General features: G+C 47.6%; 1 protein-coding gene across 3 annotated transcripts in view; it reads left to right on the forward strand.

Annotated features, from left to right (window-relative positions):
- LOC119183336 (uncharacterized) overlaps positions 1–12578 on the forward strand; it is a 33041-nt gene extending 20463 nt beyond the window's left edge. For all 3 annotated transcript variants that reach the window (XM_075881922.1, XM_037433656.2, XM_075881921.1), the window contains 2 exons: positions 5309–5630; positions 9907–12578. In XM_075881922.1, coding sequence (XP_075738037.1) covers positions 5309–5630; positions 9907–10071 — 487 coding nt within the window. In that variant the 3' untranslated portion in view covers positions 10072–12578. The remainder of the gene's footprint in view (positions 1–5308; positions 5631–9906) is intronic.
- The last annotated feature ends 7360 nt before the right edge of the window (positions 12579–19938 follow it).

Genomic DNA, 19938 nt, shown 5'->3' on the forward strand with positions numbered 1-19938 from the left:
TGGATCTTTTGAAGTAGAAAAGGGCAATACAGCGCTTAGAGAGGACGAGTGAAAACTACCAGCATGCATTCGAGATAAACAAAGCTTTTCACATAGAACACCACGGTGTTTCTAATATATTAATATCTGAGGTTTTACATCTCAAAGTCAGGATATGATCATGAGAGACGCCGTAGTGGAGTACTTCGGAGAGATTGACCATCTGGCGTTCTTTAACGTGAACGAATCACACAGTACACGGGCCTCTACCGTTTTGTCTCCATCGAAATGCGACCACCATGGCAGGGATCGAACCCGCGACCTTCGGTTTGGGTCAGCAGCCGAGCAACCATAGCCAATGTTCAACCGAGGCGAACCATGGTCTTTCCAGTGTCAGCATGCCTTTGGTCAGTGAAGTTAGATACTGTTATATATTAGATCATCATCATCATCATAATTATCATCATCATCATCATCATCATCCTGACTACGTCCACTGCAGACTGCAGGACAAATTAATGCCTCTCCCATGTTCTGCCAGTCTACTCGCTCTTGTGCTTGCTTCTGCCCCTCTATACCCGCAAACTTCTTAATCTCATCTGCCCACCTAACTTTCTGTCTCCCCCTAACCCGCTTGCCTTCTCTGGGAATCCAGTCAGTTACCCTTAATGACCAGCGGTTATCCCATCTACGCGCTACATGCCCGGCCCATGTCCATTTCCTCTTATTGATTTCAACTATGATATACCCTTAACCGCGGTTTGTTCCCTGATCCACTCTGCTTTCTTCTTGTCTCTTAAGGTTACACCTACCATTTTTCTTTCCATTGCTCGCTGCGTCGTCCTCAATTTAAGCTGAACCCTTTTTGTAAGCCCCCAGGTTTCTGCTCCATAGTTAAGTACTAGCAATATTAGATAGATATTAGATAGATATTAGAAGTTAGATATCGAAAATTCTGTCCCAGTTGGATGTGCCCAGATGAGACCGCACACGAGGTCCCAGTGGCCATTCCCGATTTCGACAAAGTTTACTATCGGCACCGCTATATGGCCCAAAACAATGACTTCTGATATGTTTTCTGATATTGTTTTTTTTTCAAGAAAAATTGACAAACCTTGGCTGCATAAAAAACTTCATGGTGAACTTCTAAATTTCTGAACTGTGGTCTCACCTAGCGAAAAAAAGCGGTGCACTTTTTGGTCACAATATTCATTCATAGCAAATAACAAATGAGATGCAATCTTGTATTTTAATAGGTAAAATGGAAAACTGCGCGAGTAGGTGCCGATTCATTGTTACTAACAGCGCGAAACCACATAGACTAGAACTGCTGTGCCATGTCCATATACTTCTAGTCTATCTGTGGTATTGCGTTGCCAGCCACAAAAAATATTTTATTGCCCTTCGTTGCCGAGGTGCCACGGGAAAAAATCGATAGCACGGTAAACGATGCACAAAACACCTGCAATTTAGAAGTATACGACTGCAGGCAAGTTAAGCCAAGAATAATAGAACTTGCTACACACTGATTATTAGCTGAGCTTCTTCAAAAAAGAACTTTTGTGTTTTTCAAAAATGTGCCGAAACGTGTGTTTACTATATATCTATAGAAAAAACGATTTGCCAGAAACACCAGTTTAAAATGGTTTTCTCAAAAAAGGTTACTTTTAATTTTTTAAATGAAATCTCTCTGGAACCCCGAACGCTTTCTATCGCTGTGCATTGAAAACTGCCTTATTTCAGTCGCTGAAATGTCATTAGGCGCAAAGTGTAAACAACTTAGCGTATCGTCCTGGCCATTCATTGCATTTCAAATAGTATACAAATTGTTTGAAAAAAAAAACTGTGCACAATATATTCACGAAGCGGCGTCGTGCTATGGTGGCTAGCCTAATCGTGCGGCACGCTTTGTCTCGCTATCGCCCACTTAGCAAGCCGTTGGTCTATGATTGTGCATGCTCGCGGTGAAGGGCACTCACAACAGGTTAATTCCACTGCGATTTGTTGGGAACTCTGGTGAAGGAAGTTCAGAGGTCGAGTGTGAAAAATGAAAGCGGCCAATCACGAACATTTATTCATATTGAGCGAGAACTGTGGTGGTATAGTTTGCAGTGAGTGTTGCGTACATGTGTGAATTCCTCTCTTCCGATTATGAATATTTTCCAGGTTAACATAACGTTGCTATGCGTGTATGCGACATCGTTCTGTTCGATGAACTCTTCATTTCTGGGGGTGCGTTTTCTTTTTCTTTTTTTTTTTTAAATTCCTTCATGCTGTTGCGGCATGCCGCGTGGCATAGGCGTTGCGAACTAGAATAATCAGAGATGTGTAGAGGTGAAACCTGTTCTCCCCCAGTGTTCCAATCTAACTACACCCAACTAAAGCACCCAGCATTCCTGCACGCTCATCGACTCTCAACAGCCAAGGAGATAGAGCAGACAATGCTATGCATTTTCGTAAAAAAAAAAAGCATTTCTAAGTACCGTTGCGTCACTGGTGATGCTATTTTGATGTTAGGTAGAATGAAATGAAGATAGGGCGGAATAGTCTGCCATGATCGAACCTATACTTAATGACAGACTCCTCCATAATGCTGGGGCACAAGGTGTGAAAGCGTCACACAAGCGGCTCGCAGCGCGAACCTATATGGCTATACCGCGCATCGTGTGGGGGCCCGGAAGACAACGTTCCCTATAAGAAGCAGGTGGTACGTTAAAAAAATTTCATTATGCAATTATGCAAGAGCTACTTTGAAAGAAAACTTCGCCTTAGTTGGCTTTTCAGTGTGCTGCAACAGTGACCACCCTCAGAAATAAGCCCCCTTTCCCATTGTAAATGCACCCACTGCCATATAGAGGAAATGCTATACCAATTCATTGAGCCGTGTTCGGTTGAGATTGACCCAAAGTGTCCATTGATTGTCTTTAGATAAGCCCCCGATTCGTCAACGGTTGTCTTGTGCCTGCGCTGGCCGTCCCTTCCCTCCCCCCCTCCCGCAAATTTTCGGTCATGAGTCATCGGGTTCTCTCGCAACACGATCACGCAAATGCAACTTTTTGTAGATATCCAGAGTTGAATCATCAGTAAAAAAGAAGATTTAATCATGGAGATAAAAATACATATGAAAGCATTCAGGTATCCAGTGAAGTTTGTAGACTTAAAGTTATGTACTGACTTATTTAGCATCATTAAAATATCGCCGCTGCTTACAGCGCATGTTCTGTGTGTCCTCCTGCTATTGTAGCGTTGTTCGGGCATTTTCATTAAACTTATTTTCGTATGCGTAATACCAGTGATGCGTTTTTTCTCTGTTGTAGCTGGGATATATTCTTTCTTCATATTTTCATAGTTCATTCTGAGAAAAATTTATAGTTCCTGCATGTGCACCATCGAAAGAACGGGGCGATGAGAGACAAGGGTGCCTGTGTCTAACCGCATGTGTAAAAACCATCGAGTGAATAAAGCGATCGTTTATATTGTGGCAGAGTAGGATGCATACTTTGCAGCTTTGAATTAACTTTATTAATTAGTGCCTCGAAGAATTGATAGACGATATGTGGAGTTTAACGTCTCAAAACCCCGATATGATTATGAGAGACGCCGTAGTGGAGGGCTCCGGAAATTTTTACCACCTGGGGTTCTTTAACGTGCACCCAAATCTTGAGCACACGGCCCTACAGCATTTCCGCCTCCATCGGAAATGTAGCCTTTGAAGCCGGTATTCGATCCTGTGACCTGCGGGTCAGCAGCCCAGTACCTTATCCACTATAGACCGCCGTGGTGGGGCTGCCTCGTAGAAGTTGTTTAAATGATGACACATCATATATATCGAATGTGGCGTATATATGCTACAGGCATCATCAACCACAGTACAGAAACAATAACTGGAGGAAGATAATAGAAGGGGAGAACCATTCATAGACTTTAGAACCATTCATAGAACCATTCATTCATGGGTGCGTTAGCTCAAAGTCGGTATATGCTGTCATCTAGCAAAGAATACTATTTCCGCAATTAGGGTTGTAGGAGGTGAAGCAAGAGCCTTAATTTTGTGGCGTGTGCAGTGGTGTGGTTGATTGGCTATATGTGTCAGAAGTGTGTTTTTAATTATAAAGTTGTCATAAGTTCAGAACGCTAACGGGTTTTCGCTTCTTGTCTTTATCGTGATTGCATGCTGGTCCCGAGGCTGCAATCATGAACGAAAAGATTGACAGAACTGGTTTCGGGGACTTTGATAAATGTTAAGCAAACTATTTTATGCTGAATGGGTACGTCTGTCATGTTGTGGCGGCTTACCATCACTGTATCACATTTAGTAGAGTCGCCTAAACAAACCACCAAATTTATATACATTTTAGGTCAGGACAATCTCTATAATACCTTCGACCAATGGGAGGCGCAGATTTCCAGTTATGACCCGAAGGTGCAGCTTGCGTTCCCGGGTCATGTCAGGCAGGCGGAGCTATTCAGAGGGGCCCTGGACTTTGGGCTCCACCCATTGATCTCGTATTCCCGTGTCGCAAACCCTTATGAATAAAGTTATAAGGACATTAGAGTCCTCAAACAAGTAAGCAAAGACTAACTCGCACTTCTAGCTTTTCAAAAACTGAAGCGAGCATTTGAGAACGCTGCAGCGGTTGGCTTGTATGCACTGACGTTATCCTGTACGTCATGTCAGAGGACTTCAGCGATGAGAAGCAGCTTCTGTGATGTTCAATGCTCACTTACACGAAGAGAGAAAGAAAAAAAAAACGGGTAAGTTGTTTTGTTGGTTCGCTCGAGCAACGAGGTGACCGTATTCATGAGATGAAAAAGTCTGTAAACAGGAGAATCTAGCCGACGTTTCGACAAGTGGGCTTCTCTTCAAGTCTGGCCAAATCCAACGTCGGCTGGAGCGCACAGTTCTCCTGTTAACGGATTTTTATTTTTTTTTTCATCGCAAGCTTCCATCTTCCTGTCGTTTTTCGTGTTCGTGAGAGTCTTTCTTGTCCGGTAATGAAACATAGACCGCGGTAGGAAGATGTTCTGCGTAAGAATGGAAGCTTGAGCGAGTTGGTATGCGTTCATCTTGGTTGAGCAGCGCACACGAGACAACGACGAAGTAACAAAACACAGACAGGCGCTTGATCGCAACTAACATTTATTTGGGAAAGAACAGCTGATATATGTGAGGTGCAACTTAACTGAAAATGCCTACAGAAATCAGCTGTTCTTTCCCAAATAACTGTTAGTTTCGAGTCAGTGCATGTCTGCGTTCTTTTACATCGTCGTCGTCTCGTGCGCGCTGCTGAACCAAGATGAAGATGATGTTTTGCGGGCGGCGACGCAGGCGGCGTTCGCTGCGACCGGCTGGCGGGCCGAGCATGACGCAGTCGTCGGACCGCATCTGGGAACTGCTGTCCACGTCGCCAGTGCGCGTGCGTAACCTGGAGCAGGACATGGAAGCGCTGCGCCAGTCGCGCCACGACAACCCGTACCTGCAGCAGCAGATGGAGCGATTCTCGATTCAGGACGAGCCGGCAGCCGATGAGCGACAGCTACTCTTCCCACCCGACGACATAAGCGACCTGCACAAGCACCTGATACGCAGCCCGCCGCCGCAGTTCCCGCAAGACGTGGCCCACTTCGTCTTCCCAGGATCACCGCCGCCCGTGAGTATATGTACCTGAAATATGGGTTTGCTCAATTTTACCTCTACAGGTGCACCAGACCCGACTAGTCTAGACTTGGGCTTTATCTATAAGATTATCACATGACGGGCGTCACGACGCGCCTGTCTGCATAGCATCACAAATCTGTCAAAGCAGGGCATAGCGAGGTTCAAAAAGATTCGAGTTTATCAACTCGAGCGAGTGTGGTGGCTGTGTTTCTTCAGAAGGACAAGACATGGCGTTCTCATCAATAATGTGTCTAACAAAATAAGAAGAAAATTCATGATTTGGGGATGCGTAAAAATTGAACTATAGTTGGATATAACTGCGGCGTTTCCTCCCCAATGGTGAATGCACACAATCCTGCGCCAATTGGTGGAGTGTCGTCCCCGCCTTCTGAAAACACTGCCGAGTGCACAAGAGGAACTATTTCTTTAGTCACGGAGACCATCGGCTGCCGCCACGCTTCGGTCGTTTGAGCGGGCCATCTCAAGTTGTATGGATATTTGGGACAATACATAATGCACAAAAAACCTTCAAAAGTGGTCTTCAAAATCAGTGCTTCAACAAAAAGAAGTGCGTGTGGGTATACGGGCAGATATATGTTACCTAAATCATCCACAGAGGCCATGGCACTGTGCTGCCAAATTAACACATGTGAAAATATACAGGGTGTTTAATAAACGCAGTCGAAAAGCAAACACTTCTTCCCAGGTGTAATAACACTTTTGAGACTCATTAACAAAAACGTGCTAACTTTTTAATTATTGACTGGGGGGCAGTTGTTTGTATCAGGAAGTCGCAGTGCATGCTAACTTGTGGAACACCCGTTTTTAGATGTCACAAAAGCTACACTCTAGTGAATGAATAAAATATTAAAGATTTTTGTCAATTAGTGATGTCCAGGTCATTTGACCTGCGCAAAATTATTTCCGCCTCGACTTGGAGTTCATGTGCGAAAACGACAAAAGCCTTGCTGCGATGGAACTTTTATTTTTAAAAATGTGTATTGTCTTTAAAAAACTGGTAATACATTACTATTACTCTCTGTCGGCGATGCCGAAATTCCTGAGAAATGATTCCTACATACGGTCCAGATTGTTGTTATAAGAGGGAAAAGAAGAGAAAAGTGAGCCCCGCAACTGTCTGCATCAGCGTGCGACACCTCAATAGCTCACAAAGAATGGGGGTGAGGAGGGATTAAAAAGATAGGATTAAAGGTAGAGAGAGAGAGAGAGAGAAAGAGAGAGAAAGATGCGCAAGGACAGCGAGCGACCACATAAGAGAGATTCTCCTCTTATTATGTGGTCTGCTACATGACCGCTGTTCATGAACTTTGTGTTTTTGTAACTACTACGGAAGTCCACTTTCTTGTACTGCCCCCTTACACAATGCCTCAACGAAGCCCTGTAAGGTATTTTTAAATAAATATATAAATAAATAAATAGTAAAGATAGAAACACGGTTGCAGAAGTCTGAGGACGGGGCACCACTTGCGAGAGCTCATGTCGGCGACAGGAGATGGCGTAGGGCTAATCGAGTCGCAATAGGATGGAAAGGTGGGCTAGTTGGTAATTCATGATGGTTCAGCGAACTGAGAGCGCGGGGCTATCATCTTATTCCTGTTGACATGCGCACTCGTGTACTTATATGTCCTTCAAACATGAGAATAAACCAGTTGTTAGTTGAGCGCTCGTGCTGTGTGCCTTTTCTTTGCTTTGTGTCTGTGTTTACCCCCGCGCTCCCAGTTCGCTGAACTAATCCAGTCGGCCGCCCCGCCGTGGTGGTCTAGTGGCTAAGGTACTCGGCTGCTGACCCGCAGGTCGCGGGTTCAAATCCCGGCTGCGGCGGCTGCATTTCCCGATGGAGGCGGAAATGTTGTAGGCCTGTGTACTCAGATTTGGGTGCACGTTAAAGAACCCCAGGTGGTCGAAATTTCCGGAGCCCTCCACTACGACGTCTCTCATAATCATATGGTGGTTTTGGGACGTTAAACCCCACATATCAATTAATCCAGTCGCCCAGAGCTGCGCTGACGTCGTCATAGCGGACCGGCGGCAGGACGTGGCGTATAATCGACCCAGTCGGCCAAAGCTGCGCTGTCGTCGGAGATCGCGAGGGCACAACCGGTCGGCACGGAATCCAGCCAGCGAGTCTATACAGCCCAGTTCTAGACTTACACGTACAAAGCGCTGAGGGTTTTCAAGTTGCCATAGGGTGTTACTGAAAGTGGTGCATTAGCACCAACAAATCAAGACACAAGTTTACGGAGGGCGTGGCTAAGTTAAAAAAGCAAAAGAGTTTCAAAAAGTCCTCAAACCTATTTTGAAAGGGTGCAAATAACCTTAAGCGACGAAGGTATTGTATCGTTTGTAACGCTGATTCCTTCAAGTTTGGTATAATGTACCCACCAAACCACTTCAACACTCTATATACTGTTTTACACAAAATATGAACGGGCGCGAATTGATGGCATAAAACAGCGACACTATACGCAAATATCCCACATGACCAGTTCATTTTCGTCCTGGTGTAAATATAGAACAACCAAGCAGCGTGCTTATGCCTCGAGTGACATATTGTGTTTACCACGGCGATTGATGTTCTATACAAGAACATTTCACAGCAACAGCAGATAACATCGGCTTTGCGTTCTGTGCAGACAAGAACGGCTAAGGCGAGCTCGAAGCGCCGAAGGAAATTGTAGGAGGAACGGGCACGTATATATACCCGAAACAGCTGAATGTGTTGTCTATGAAAAGTCAGGCATATAAGTGTCTGAAGAAGGTGCACGAGAATGGCGATGAAAGAAGACATTTTCCGAAAGCAGTTTGTTGTACGCTTAAAGAAGATGGAAGCACAAGAGGTTACCGCACGGGATACAGGCGCAGGGTGCTGCGGTAGTTCGTCCTCCTGGAAAAGTGCCAACGATCTAGTCAAGGAGAAACGAGAGCTTTACAAGCTTGCGGGCCAATACACTGCGGAATTCTTACCCCTGCATTCTTAAACTAGCCTCGAATTGCCCTTCACTCGACCTAGTTGTGTGCAGAACCTGACTTGAAGGTGATGTTCCACTTGCGAAGGATCCCTGCCCCTTCTTGCCGGGGACGGCATCGTCGTGTTTGCCGAGTCGAAGTTGAGCGTTGGGGGATGTTGTAGATTACGAGGGTTAATCAGACTGAATGTAATGAATTTTGAAAGGTTTAAAAACAACCTCATTCATCAAACAGCCTCAGACAATGCTAATTGGGAGGGTGAGATTTTCTAGTCCTGTATTGTTGGGTGGGTCCAGTAGTGGGGTGCTATACGTCGGGGTGAATGCGACCTAATCGATTGAATACGGTGGAAAAATGAAACAATATCGGCTTGAGAAAAAGTGGAAAAAGAATATCGCGCAAGAATTTCGCACCAAGATGCTGAGGTAAGACGCGCACACTAATTAATTTAACAAGAACAAACATACATGGATGTGGCTTGCAGCAACAGCTTACATTTAAAAAAAAATATGTATCTTCTTGCTCAATGAACCACCTCTCGCGCATCATACTGACGCTAGCTAGTACAAAGAACGCACGCATTTCGCGAACGTAACCTCGAAAAAAGCTAGAATGTAGGCAATTTTTGCTTTGCACTAGTGCAGTCGGCGTTAGGAAACTTGTATTCCTAGGCAATAAACTTTTTGACAAGTCCTGTGTATGGGCCTGTCGTCCTTTAGCAGCCCACACAACTGCACAAGAGCTTGATAAACCACCACTGCCTTGGCTTCTTGTAACGGTCGATGCGATTCGATCTCTGCATGCAAAAAGATCCCCTGACATCGCCCACTCGAGCCTCGTAAAGCTTACGGAGCACTATAAAACTGTTAAAAACGCACTACAACGTATCATTGGTTTGACCTCGGCCTGATAAACTGAGTCGCACGCTATACCTAGCAGCCGAATGTCTTTAGACCACCGCGGTGGAACAAAAGTTTCCGTCTGGGCATCGCTTATGTCATATAGGTCGGCGAACCGACTCATGAGCCCGCACATTAGGACTCACTGAGTCTCAGATCAAGCCGTGAGTCCGCACGTGTCCGGGTGAGTAATATTTTGGTGAGGGTGAGTCCGAGTGAGGTCGGATGAGGAAAATTTGGGCAAACACGTCCCAGCGAGCCCTAAACTTTATGAGTGGCCACAGTGGTAAGTAAAAGTGGTTGCATTTTTGTCTTTGTTTGGGGAACGGGGTTGCATAAGTTTGCGCAACGCACGCAATAATGAGCGACATGGCGGTGCAGGAGGACGAGACCATGATGGAACCCGAGATGCTAGGCCACGCCGGGCCCTACAGCACCGAGACGATGCGCCAGGTACCTCAGGAAACGCGCGACCATCAGATGTCCAGCTACCAGGCAGACGACGTGCATCGCGGCTTGGCTCGCGCCGCAGCCGCTACCCGGTGAAAGGCGGCGGCGTCCCGGCCGGCTCCCCGGCTGCTCCGCAATGCTCAAGCGGTCGCCGGTGAGCCGAGCGCGTGCGGACTCTTGGGCTCACTGACATCTGCGGTGACGATGCGCAAGACGTCCTTCGGGTGTGCTACAGACTGGACAGAAACGTCCATCGCTTCACACAGCACCTTTCGTCAGCAACGGCTTTCAAGAGTCGCTCACAGCCGCCGTGGGTCCTGGACAGGGCAAAACGTATTCAAAAACCGTGCGCCCGAACGTTTAAGAGCATTACATCTCTAAGAGATGATCTTAAAAAGGTGGCAGTAGTATTGATCAGATTGCATGCTTATTCTTGGTACGTAAAAAAAACTGAGCGGGCCTTTCAGCGGAATGCCATTCTTTGCTTTGAAGTGCTGTAGGTGTATGGTGGAAGCACAGTTGTAGTCGCGACATGGCCAAAAAAGAAGCTGCCATCTTTGCATTGGCCCTTGCTTGTTGGAATATGCTGTCTCAGCAAGGGATAAAATTGTGCCATAACTGTCCGAGCCACTGCAAGCGTGGGGTCTGCATGCGGTGCGGGTATTGAGGGGCCTTACTGGCGTGAGCGGCTGGTGCTAAGCTCTCAAAGAATGTTCCAGACCGTTGGAGACTGTGGTGCGAAGACTTGCAAGGTGTTGTGGAGAGGTAGCATTGCAATAGCTGTACAGTTTACACCATAGAAAAAAAACAAAACAACAACACGCAGGCATTCAGCGAATTGTACAAACCAGGGGCGTAATTCACAAAGATCTTTTTTGCTTGCCTGCATCTCTTCCTTTAGGTGCGAGACAGGATGAAACAGAGTGGTTGATAGTTTAACGGCCGTCTTCACTAAATGTTAGAGTATCGTGAGGTGGTTACGTATGTCTTTAGAGACTGCAGCAGCTATTGTACGAAATGCTTTGTAAAAACAAACCGGGTTTTCGTTTTTGCTCACGTCTGGACGTTCAGACGCAAAAAGCGGCGACCGCGCATGATAGGCTGTCGCCGCTCTCCTGTATTTTTTTCGCCCTTCTTGAAATGGCAAAGTACGTTCACCTATCGCGTGAAAGATGTTTGGCCCCTTGTGGTTGTGTGTGTGACGTTCGCAGTACCACAGGATTGTTCATGACGCTTGAAAGAGCGACCATTAACGGAAGTCTGGAAGCCCGAACCATGCAGAGGGAACTCAAGCGACTTGATTGAATAAGTTTTATTTTCTTGTTGCTAAACGTATTTGTCCCTGTTGTTTCGGCTGCAGTTAACGCGCGGCGTTCTTTGTGAGTATAGCCGCATATGACGCCCCGAGCGCGGCATCGAGAGATTACTACTAAGCTAGTTTAGTAGCTAACGCAGATTGTGCTAACGTTCTCGTGACGACTAACATGCCTTGTATGCAAGTATAGGTCGACATAGAGTTGATTAGCAGTCGAATATCATACCAGCGCATAACTAAACTTGTCGCTTCTGTGCACACAAGAGGTCCCCAATGCTTCTGGCTTGTTTTTGCAATATAGGAGTACAACAGCCATACGCATTATTTCCTGCAATTTAGAGCCAAAAAATCGATCGCTCTGGCACTACAATGCTCATTTGGACATTTCACCAGAAGAGCCCCAAAATAACAGAAGCTTGTGCCCTATTCCGGTGTGACAACACTAATTGTATGACCAAGATGAGCTTGTCAAGTTACACTTAAGATGTGACAGGAGTATATTAACGCGGCAACACGTCCTCGGGATGTTACGCAAATTCCTCGACAATTTCGATGGTGACATCAGCTGTGCGCCTCAACATTACCCGTTGCGCATTTCAACAGGAAGCGTTTTTCGCGTGCCAACGACCGCGGTAGCCCGCGTGAATTAGCAGTCCGAGGAGTCTTCCGCAACGCACCACTTGTTTCCAACACAAGTTGCGCTTAGGGTGGGAAGTAAGGGCTTGTCTCCTGAAAAAAGTTCAAGCTGAAATATCGCGTTATAAACTCTCTCTCATGTGCGTGACATGTGTTCTAACGTAAAAGAGGATCAACAAATCTTCTAGTCGAAGACGCTCATGTGCCAAAGGAATGCGTCACTTCTGTGTGGAGTGGGCATTAGCGTGTCGTTGTGCATGCCAGCCGCGTAGATATATATAGTTGCCGAGGGAAGGCAATCCCTGTGCGAAAACCTACGGCTCAGATCCACGGCGGGCGTTCGGTATCGCGGGTGCGTGCTTCGGCCGTGTGACCTACTGTAGCGCCGCATCGTTTGAGCTATAGGTATGCCACAGAAACCTCTGCGTGACCGGCCGGCGGTTCTGCGCGCTACATGTCAAGATTCTCCGGATGATGCAGAAGCTTACAAGGCCGCTTGTTTTCGAGTTGACCGAAACGAAAGTGCGGCGTGGTTCAGCTGTCCCACACGATAGCCTCACGGGCTGGCCGTGTACATAGCGTCTCCTGCCGCTGCTGTAACCCGACGCAGTTCTTCAGAGCTTGTCGAATAAAGAGTTTGTTACCTACACAAGAGTCGACTTGTCTCCGAATAAACAACGGCGTGCTGTACGCCCATGGTTCCTGAGTAGGCCTGTATTGTACGTATAGGTATGTACAACACGCTAATTATATAGTTGAGGTTTTACGTTCCAAAATACTGATATGATTGAGAGACCACGTAGGGTTCTTTAACTTTCACCTAAATCTGAGCACGCCGGCTTTTACCTTTCCCGTCCTCCGAATTGCGGCCGCAATGGCCAGCATTCAAATCCCGCGGGATCAATCTTGAGACCAGCGTGGCGGTAGCCTAGTTCTCGTTGGCGAGTTTTTAGTTAACATCTACGCCTTCCTAAAGGCTATAACTAACTATGTGAATTACGATCATAACTGTTGCAACACGGCCGCGCAGTGAAGGAAGGCACAATGGACACGCGGCTAACGAGGAAAGTTTATACCAAACTGCTCAAGAATGCATTGGTGCTGGAAGTAACAGTATATGCTACGAAGGGGTGAATTTGGGTTCTCAAGGATATTCTGCAGCGGCAAATCATGGGCGGTTCTTTGTCTATAAAATACAGTAAAGTATACGACATATGATATGCACATCCTGTGGTGGACAAATACTTGATTTAGAATGGCTCGTTGGTACATTATTCTGGAGCACTGCAGTGCGCAAAACACACGACGGACGGAACACAAACGACGACGACGAGCGTTGAAATTTCAGCGCTCGTCGCAGTCATTTGAGTTCTGTCCATTGTCTTTTTTTTTGACGGCAACATACAAATGAAAGACGATGGAAGTTTATCTGGTGCCCAAGCTCACTGCTGTGTGCGAAATGGCGTGAAGAGACCCACCGCATGCAGCATCATGGTGTATTTTCTGTTTACGAGAGCACAAACAGTACAAAGCTGTACGCAGTATTCCACTTGTTCCCCAACCATGTTTCCAGTACTTTTTTTCTTGTCGTTTGAAAACCTCTTGAACGAGAGATGCTGTGTAAGGCTACCCATCATCCGATCACACGAGGCGGTTTTCCACCAAAGGCATAGGTGTATAGTCAAAAGAGTGCAGGTTCACCCCCCCCCCCGCCCCCCCCCTCAAAAAAAATCAGTCTGGCTACAAACGCACACGAACATGCACAAAGTATGGTTACTCCCCCATCCTCCCATCGACGCAAATTTCTCGCTATGCTACTGACGCAAAGAATTCCTGGACAGTACTGTAAAGGGTAGAGAAGTTAATGGCAGGAACGGCAGGCTTCTCTTTAGGGTAGCTGGCACCCCGCCGTCGTCCGCATAGCTGATCTTCGCCATTGAGGAGACGCGTTAGGAGAGGTAGAACGAAGATTTATTTACATTATAAAAGAAAGATAGCAACTATACAGGGATCCGGAAGATCCCGCATTATGTACAACAGAGTTTCAGCTCACGATTCCGTACAGGATTCAGCTCAAGATTCAGCACTATATACAAGAATGCTTCTGCTTTTATAGCCCACCGTCACCGCCGATGACTCTTGCCACACAGCAGGGGACAAAGTCTTTGTGGTCCACCCACCAGAAAGGGTGCAGATATTGCACCACTCGGCTGGGCGAAACAGTCCAATGGTAACAGGAACGCACCACACAGAGACGCACCCGGCCTACGCCTTGAAGGCACCGCAGGGCGAGTAGGTAGAGTCCGGAGAGGGAAAGTTGAGCTCCTCCGGGGAGATGGCTGCTAACCCGACTGTCAGCAGCGGTCCACGCTGCTTTCAGCTTCAGGCCGTCCAAACGTTCGATTCCGGTGAACGGCTTCTTCGAAGCGTTCCCACGCTTCCGGGCTGTTGGTGCGTTGAGAAGGCCTCACATAGATGACAAAAGGCGAGTCAAGAGGTTGACTTAAAGAGACCCGCCACAGTGGCGCCGTTCCACCCCCCCCCCCTCGCTGTTCGAGCCCATTCCACAAAAGGCTTGCCTCGCGAAGCTTTCGTTGAGACCCGACTGTTTTTTGGAACATCTACCGGACAGCGTCTTGCAGACTGAGCGCCTATGGGGTTGAAAGCCTCCCTAGTGGATCAGCTTACGCACAATGGCGTCTGCCCAGACAAATTGCCGGGCCAAACGTAACAGTACTTTTTGGCCTCACCTAACTGCTGCAGTGGTGCTTTATATTCGCGCAGTGCGAGGTACATTAGAAGAACTATTGAAACGCACCTTTACATGTTTTTTTTTCAATTTCCGAAATGTTCCTTGAGTCAGTACAAGCATAACTCGACTACGTTAGGATAAAAAAAAGGTTCGCAAGGGCTAGGGAGAGAGCTAAGGAGACAAAAAAGTACAACGGCGCCGGTATACACACACTCGCTGCCATACAGTTTTAGACTATATATATATATATATATATATATATATATATATATATATATATATATATATATATATATTGCTGCGACAGGTTCGCCACATTCAAGTAGCCCGCCACAATCATCGTGGCACTAGCACCAGCAAGACCCGGCTCGGCTGGCATGCGCCACGCGTTCGCACGTTCAACAACGAGGAAGAGGAAGATAGTCGGATCGGTGCCACTCGGCTACTCGAACTTGACGACCATAGTTTTTTAGAATCGTGGGCACAAGTTCGCCCTAATAAAGACGCTTGTTTTCTTAACCTGTCGGCGTCAGCATCGCTACATTTCTGGTGGAGGTGCTGGGTTATGAATCGAAGCCCCACGAGCTCAAGACAGCGTAGCCCCGACGACCAGCGTATCAACCCCGTGGAAGTGACTCCTGTACACCAGAGGGCAAGTCGCCGTCTTCGAGGTGACTCACCTGAGTTCGGTCCTCTTCACTTCACACCAAGGGGAATTCAAACGATGGATGCCACCACTATGACTAGCCAGGTAACACCGGCACAAGTGTTCATTAGCCAACCGCACCAGCCGCCAGTTTTCCACGGCGACTCGTACGAGGATGTTGAAGATTGGTTGGACCTGTTCGAGAGAGTAGCGAGCTTGAATGGATGGGACGAAAGAGAGAAGCTCCGTCGCGTATACTTCGCCCTGGAAGACTTCGCGAAGACATGGTTTGAGAACCATGAAACCTCGTTGTCTACCTGGGAGGTATTTCAACGACAAGCGGTGGCTACGTTCGCGAACATAGACCGGAAAGAAAAGGCGGAGGCAGCTCTTCAATCGAGGAACCAGCTAACGAACGAGAGTGCTGCTATGTACATTGAGGACATGGTCCGCCTGTTCAAGCGTCCGGATTACAACATGGCTGAGGATAAGAAGGTGCGCCATCTAATGCGCGGAGTGAAGCAAGAGCTGTTCGCCGTTCTCGTCCGCAACCCTCCGAGCACGGTTGCTGAGTTTTACTCGGAAGCGACGGCCATCGAAAAAACACTGGAACAGCGGGCTCGGCAGTACAACCGGAATCTTAACTGCGCATCTGCACAGGTATTCCCCGGAGGCGTGCGAAACGACGTTGAAGCCCTGCGAGAGCTAATTAGATCAGTTATCAGAGAAGAACTGAGCAGACTGCATATGCCCCAGACTTCAACTACACTATCTGTTACGGACGTTGTTCGTGACGAACTGAGGCAGGTTATACGAGAGCCAGAGCGTGAGCTGCAGCCGGTTCGACCTATCTGAACATACTCTGAGGTTGTCAGACAACCCACGGTACACAGCAATGCAGCAGTTGCGATGGCAACGACTCCTCTCCCACCTGCGGCACGCAGCGCGCCTCGTCCACGGGAACCGACAGCTACCTATCTGCCCCCACGAGCACGTAGCACACATCACTATGTGGAGCGTAGGCCCAGGAAAAGTGACGTCTGGCGTGATCACGAGCGCAGGCCTCTGTGTTTTCATTGTGGGGAAGCGGGTCATCTGTACAGATTCTGTCCTTACCGACAGGCTGGATTAAGAGGCTTCCCGTCATATGCACCGTGCCCCCGAAACGGCGAACGACCAGCGGAGATTGAGGAGTACTTGTCGACGCGCCAGAACTCGCTAACTCTACGCCAACACCGGTCACAGTCACCATCGCCTATGCGCTACCGGTCATCCAGCCCACGTACACCTTCAAGGCAGCCTGGTCATCGCTCTCCAAGCCCACACCCGGAAAACTGAAGCAAGCGACCTGTGGAGGTGAAGCCGCTGATAACGTCAGTTACGAAGATCCTCCAATTTGGTTTGAGGGTGATGACGGTGTATTTCCGGTAGATGGGTGCAGCAACGAAAACTTTACATCAGATTTGCGGTTGAGAATGGAAGGATGGGAGCTGAATGCCTTAGTCGACACCGGTGCTGATTATTCAGTGATAAGTCACAAGATGGTGAAAAAGCTAAACAAAGTTGTGACACAGTGGAGTGTATCGCAGATACGCACGGCAGGCGGTCACATTATTACGCCCCTTGGCAGATGCACTGCAAGACTTGAAATACGGGGCTTTATTTACGTGGCCGATTTCATTGTGCTGCCAGAATGTTCAAGAGAACTCATTATAGGAATGGATTTTTTGCGAGCTAATGGCGCCGTAATTAACCTGCGTAGGTCCAGCGTGTCGTTTTCGACTGAACGAGCTATACCTGTGGAGGAATCTGAGGAACGACGCCTAACTGTGCTACGCGTTGTTCATGATGACGTAACTGTGCCGCCACGCTGCAGTATAATGGTGCTCGTAGAAAATGATGCATTGTACAACCGCGAAGGCATAGCGGATACAAATGTAGGACTGTTTTTGAACAAAGGTGTCTGCGTAGCTAGGGGTCTAGTTCACTTGACGAATGGCCGTGCAGATGTCCTACTCACAAATTTCTCCAATGAGCTTCAACACATCGCTCAAGGCACGGCTATCGCCTATTTACACGACTTCTGTATGGCGACCGAACTATGCAGCTTAACGACATCAACCACTCGACCAGTGGCCTGCAACATCGACACATCCGTGACCGTCAATCAGAGCCTTCCGGACAGTCAGAAGAAACAGATTTACGCCTTGGTAAAAGAATTCTCTGATTGCTTTTCAAGTACCTCGAAGGTCCAGCGCACGTCAATCACGAAACACAGAATTATAACGCAAGACGACACGAGGCCTATATGCCAGCATCCATATCGGGTGTCACAGAAAGAACGGGAAATTATCAAGAAGCAAGTGGAGGAGATGCTTTCTGATGATGTCATCCAGCCTTCGAATAGTCCATGGGCGTCTCCCGTAGTGCTCGTTAAGAAGAAAGACAACACACTTAGATTCTGCGTCGACTACAGAAAACTGAACAGTGTAACTAAACGAGATGTCTACCCCTTGCCACGTATCGACGATACACTAGATCGGTTGCGATCCGCAAAGTTTTTCTCCTCCTTAGATCTGAAAAGCGGATATTGGCAAATAGAGGTCGACGAGCGGGACCGTGAAAAAACGGCATTCGTAACACCAGATGGCCTCTACGAATTCAAAGCGCTTCCATTCGGCCTCTGTTCCACACCAGCGACGTTCCAGCGAATGATGGACACTGTCCTCGCCGGATTGAAATGGCAGTCATGCCTAGTGTATTTGGATGACGTGGTGGTAGTCTCTGCAACGTTCGACAAACATCTAGAGCGACTACGCACAGTATTGGAAGCCATCCAGTCAGCAAAATTGACAATCAAACCCAAAAAATGCCACTTCGGCTTCGAAGAGCTGCGATTCCTTGGACATGTCTTTAGTTCCGAGAGTGTTCGTCCCGATCCCGAAAAGACAGCCGCTGTTCAGAGGTTCCCTACACCCAGAGACAAAAAGTCAGTGCGTCTATTTTTGGGTTTATGTGCCTATTATAAACGATTTGTGGAAAACTTCTCAAAGAGTGCGTAACCTCTTACAAAACTGACAAAAGACGACGTGCCCTTCACGTGGGAAAGCGAACAACAGAAAGATTTTGACGAATTAAGGAAACGACTACAGGGTTCACCAATACTTGCCCATTTTGATGAGACAGCCGACACAGAAGTCCATACCGATGCCAGCAATGTCGGCCTCGGCGCCATCCTTGTCCAGTGGCAAAATGGTCAAGAGAAAGTGTTAGCCTATGCCAGCCGCAAACTATCAAAAGCTGAGGCAAACTACTCTGCAACTGAAAAAGAGTGCCTCGCAGTCATCTGGGCCATAAACAAGTTTCGACCCTACCTTTATGGTAGACCGTTCAGAGCTGTCAGTGACCACCATGCTCTATGCTGGCTGGCAAATCTCAAGGACTCGTCAGGTCGACTAGCAAGATGGAGCCTTAGGCTGCAGGAGGTCGTGTACAAATCGGGAAGGAAACACAGCGATGCCGACTGCCTGTCACGCTCTCCCGTCGATCTAAGTGTACCTGAAGAGGAAGATTTCCCGTTTCTAGGCGTTGTCGACACATCCAAAATCGCTCAACTACAACGAGATGACCCGGATTTGCTGGCACTTATACAACACCTGCAGGGTCTCGACGTTCAAGTCCCTCGCATATTCTCCAGAGGGCTCTCCGCGTTCTGCCTTCGAGGAAGTGTCCTTTACAGGAGGAACTTCGAACCTAATGGTGAAACGTTTTTACTAGTCGTGCCCACAGCCATGCGAGAGGAAATTCTGCACGCATGCCACGACGAGCCAACATCTGGACACATGGGTGTGAGCCGAACATTCGCCAGGATTCGCCTGAAATACTATTGGCCTAAGTTGCTCGCATCAGTGCAGCGCTACGTGAAAACTTGTCAATGTCAACGGCGCAAAACTCCACCCGTAAAACCAGCCGGCCTTCTCCAGCCAATAGACCCTCCAGATGCCCCATTCCAACAAGTCGGCATGGACTTCCTAGGACCTTTGCCGACATCGCGTGCAGGCAAGAAATGGATAGTCGTAGCCACAGACTATCTCACCCGTTATGCTGAAACTGACTCTCTATACAGTGCGACAGCTGCCGAAGTCGCCAAGTTCTTTGTGAAGAACATAGTGCTCAGACATGGTGCGCTCATCGTCGTTATTACGGATCGGGGCACAGCATTTACTGCAGACCTTATGCAATGTCTGATGCGCATGACAAATACCGATCACAGAAGAACAACGGCGTATCACCCTCAGTCAAATGGCTTAACCGAACGCCTCAACAGAACTTTGACCGACATGCTATCAATGTATGTTGATGTTGAACATAAACAGTGGGACGAAATATTACCCTACGTAACATTCGCATATAATACAGCCGTTCAAGAAACAACCCACGTTGCCCCTATCGAACTAGTATTCGGCCGAAGAGTGACCACCCCGCTGGATGCCATGTTACCACTACAGGACGAAAGCAGCTATCCACCTGACTTAGATGACTTCTTGCAAAGAGCCGAAGAAGCACGGCAAATGGCAAGATACCGAATACGCCACCAACAGCACGTCGATTCTA

This window comes from Rhipicephalus microplus, chromosome X (genome assembly GCF_043290135.1).
Source record: "Rhipicephalus microplus isolate Deutch F79 chromosome X, USDA_Rmic, whole genome shotgun sequence".
In the NCBI taxonomy this organism is placed as follows: domain Eukaryota; kingdom Metazoa; phylum Arthropoda; class Arachnida; order Ixodida; family Ixodidae; genus Rhipicephalus; species Rhipicephalus microplus.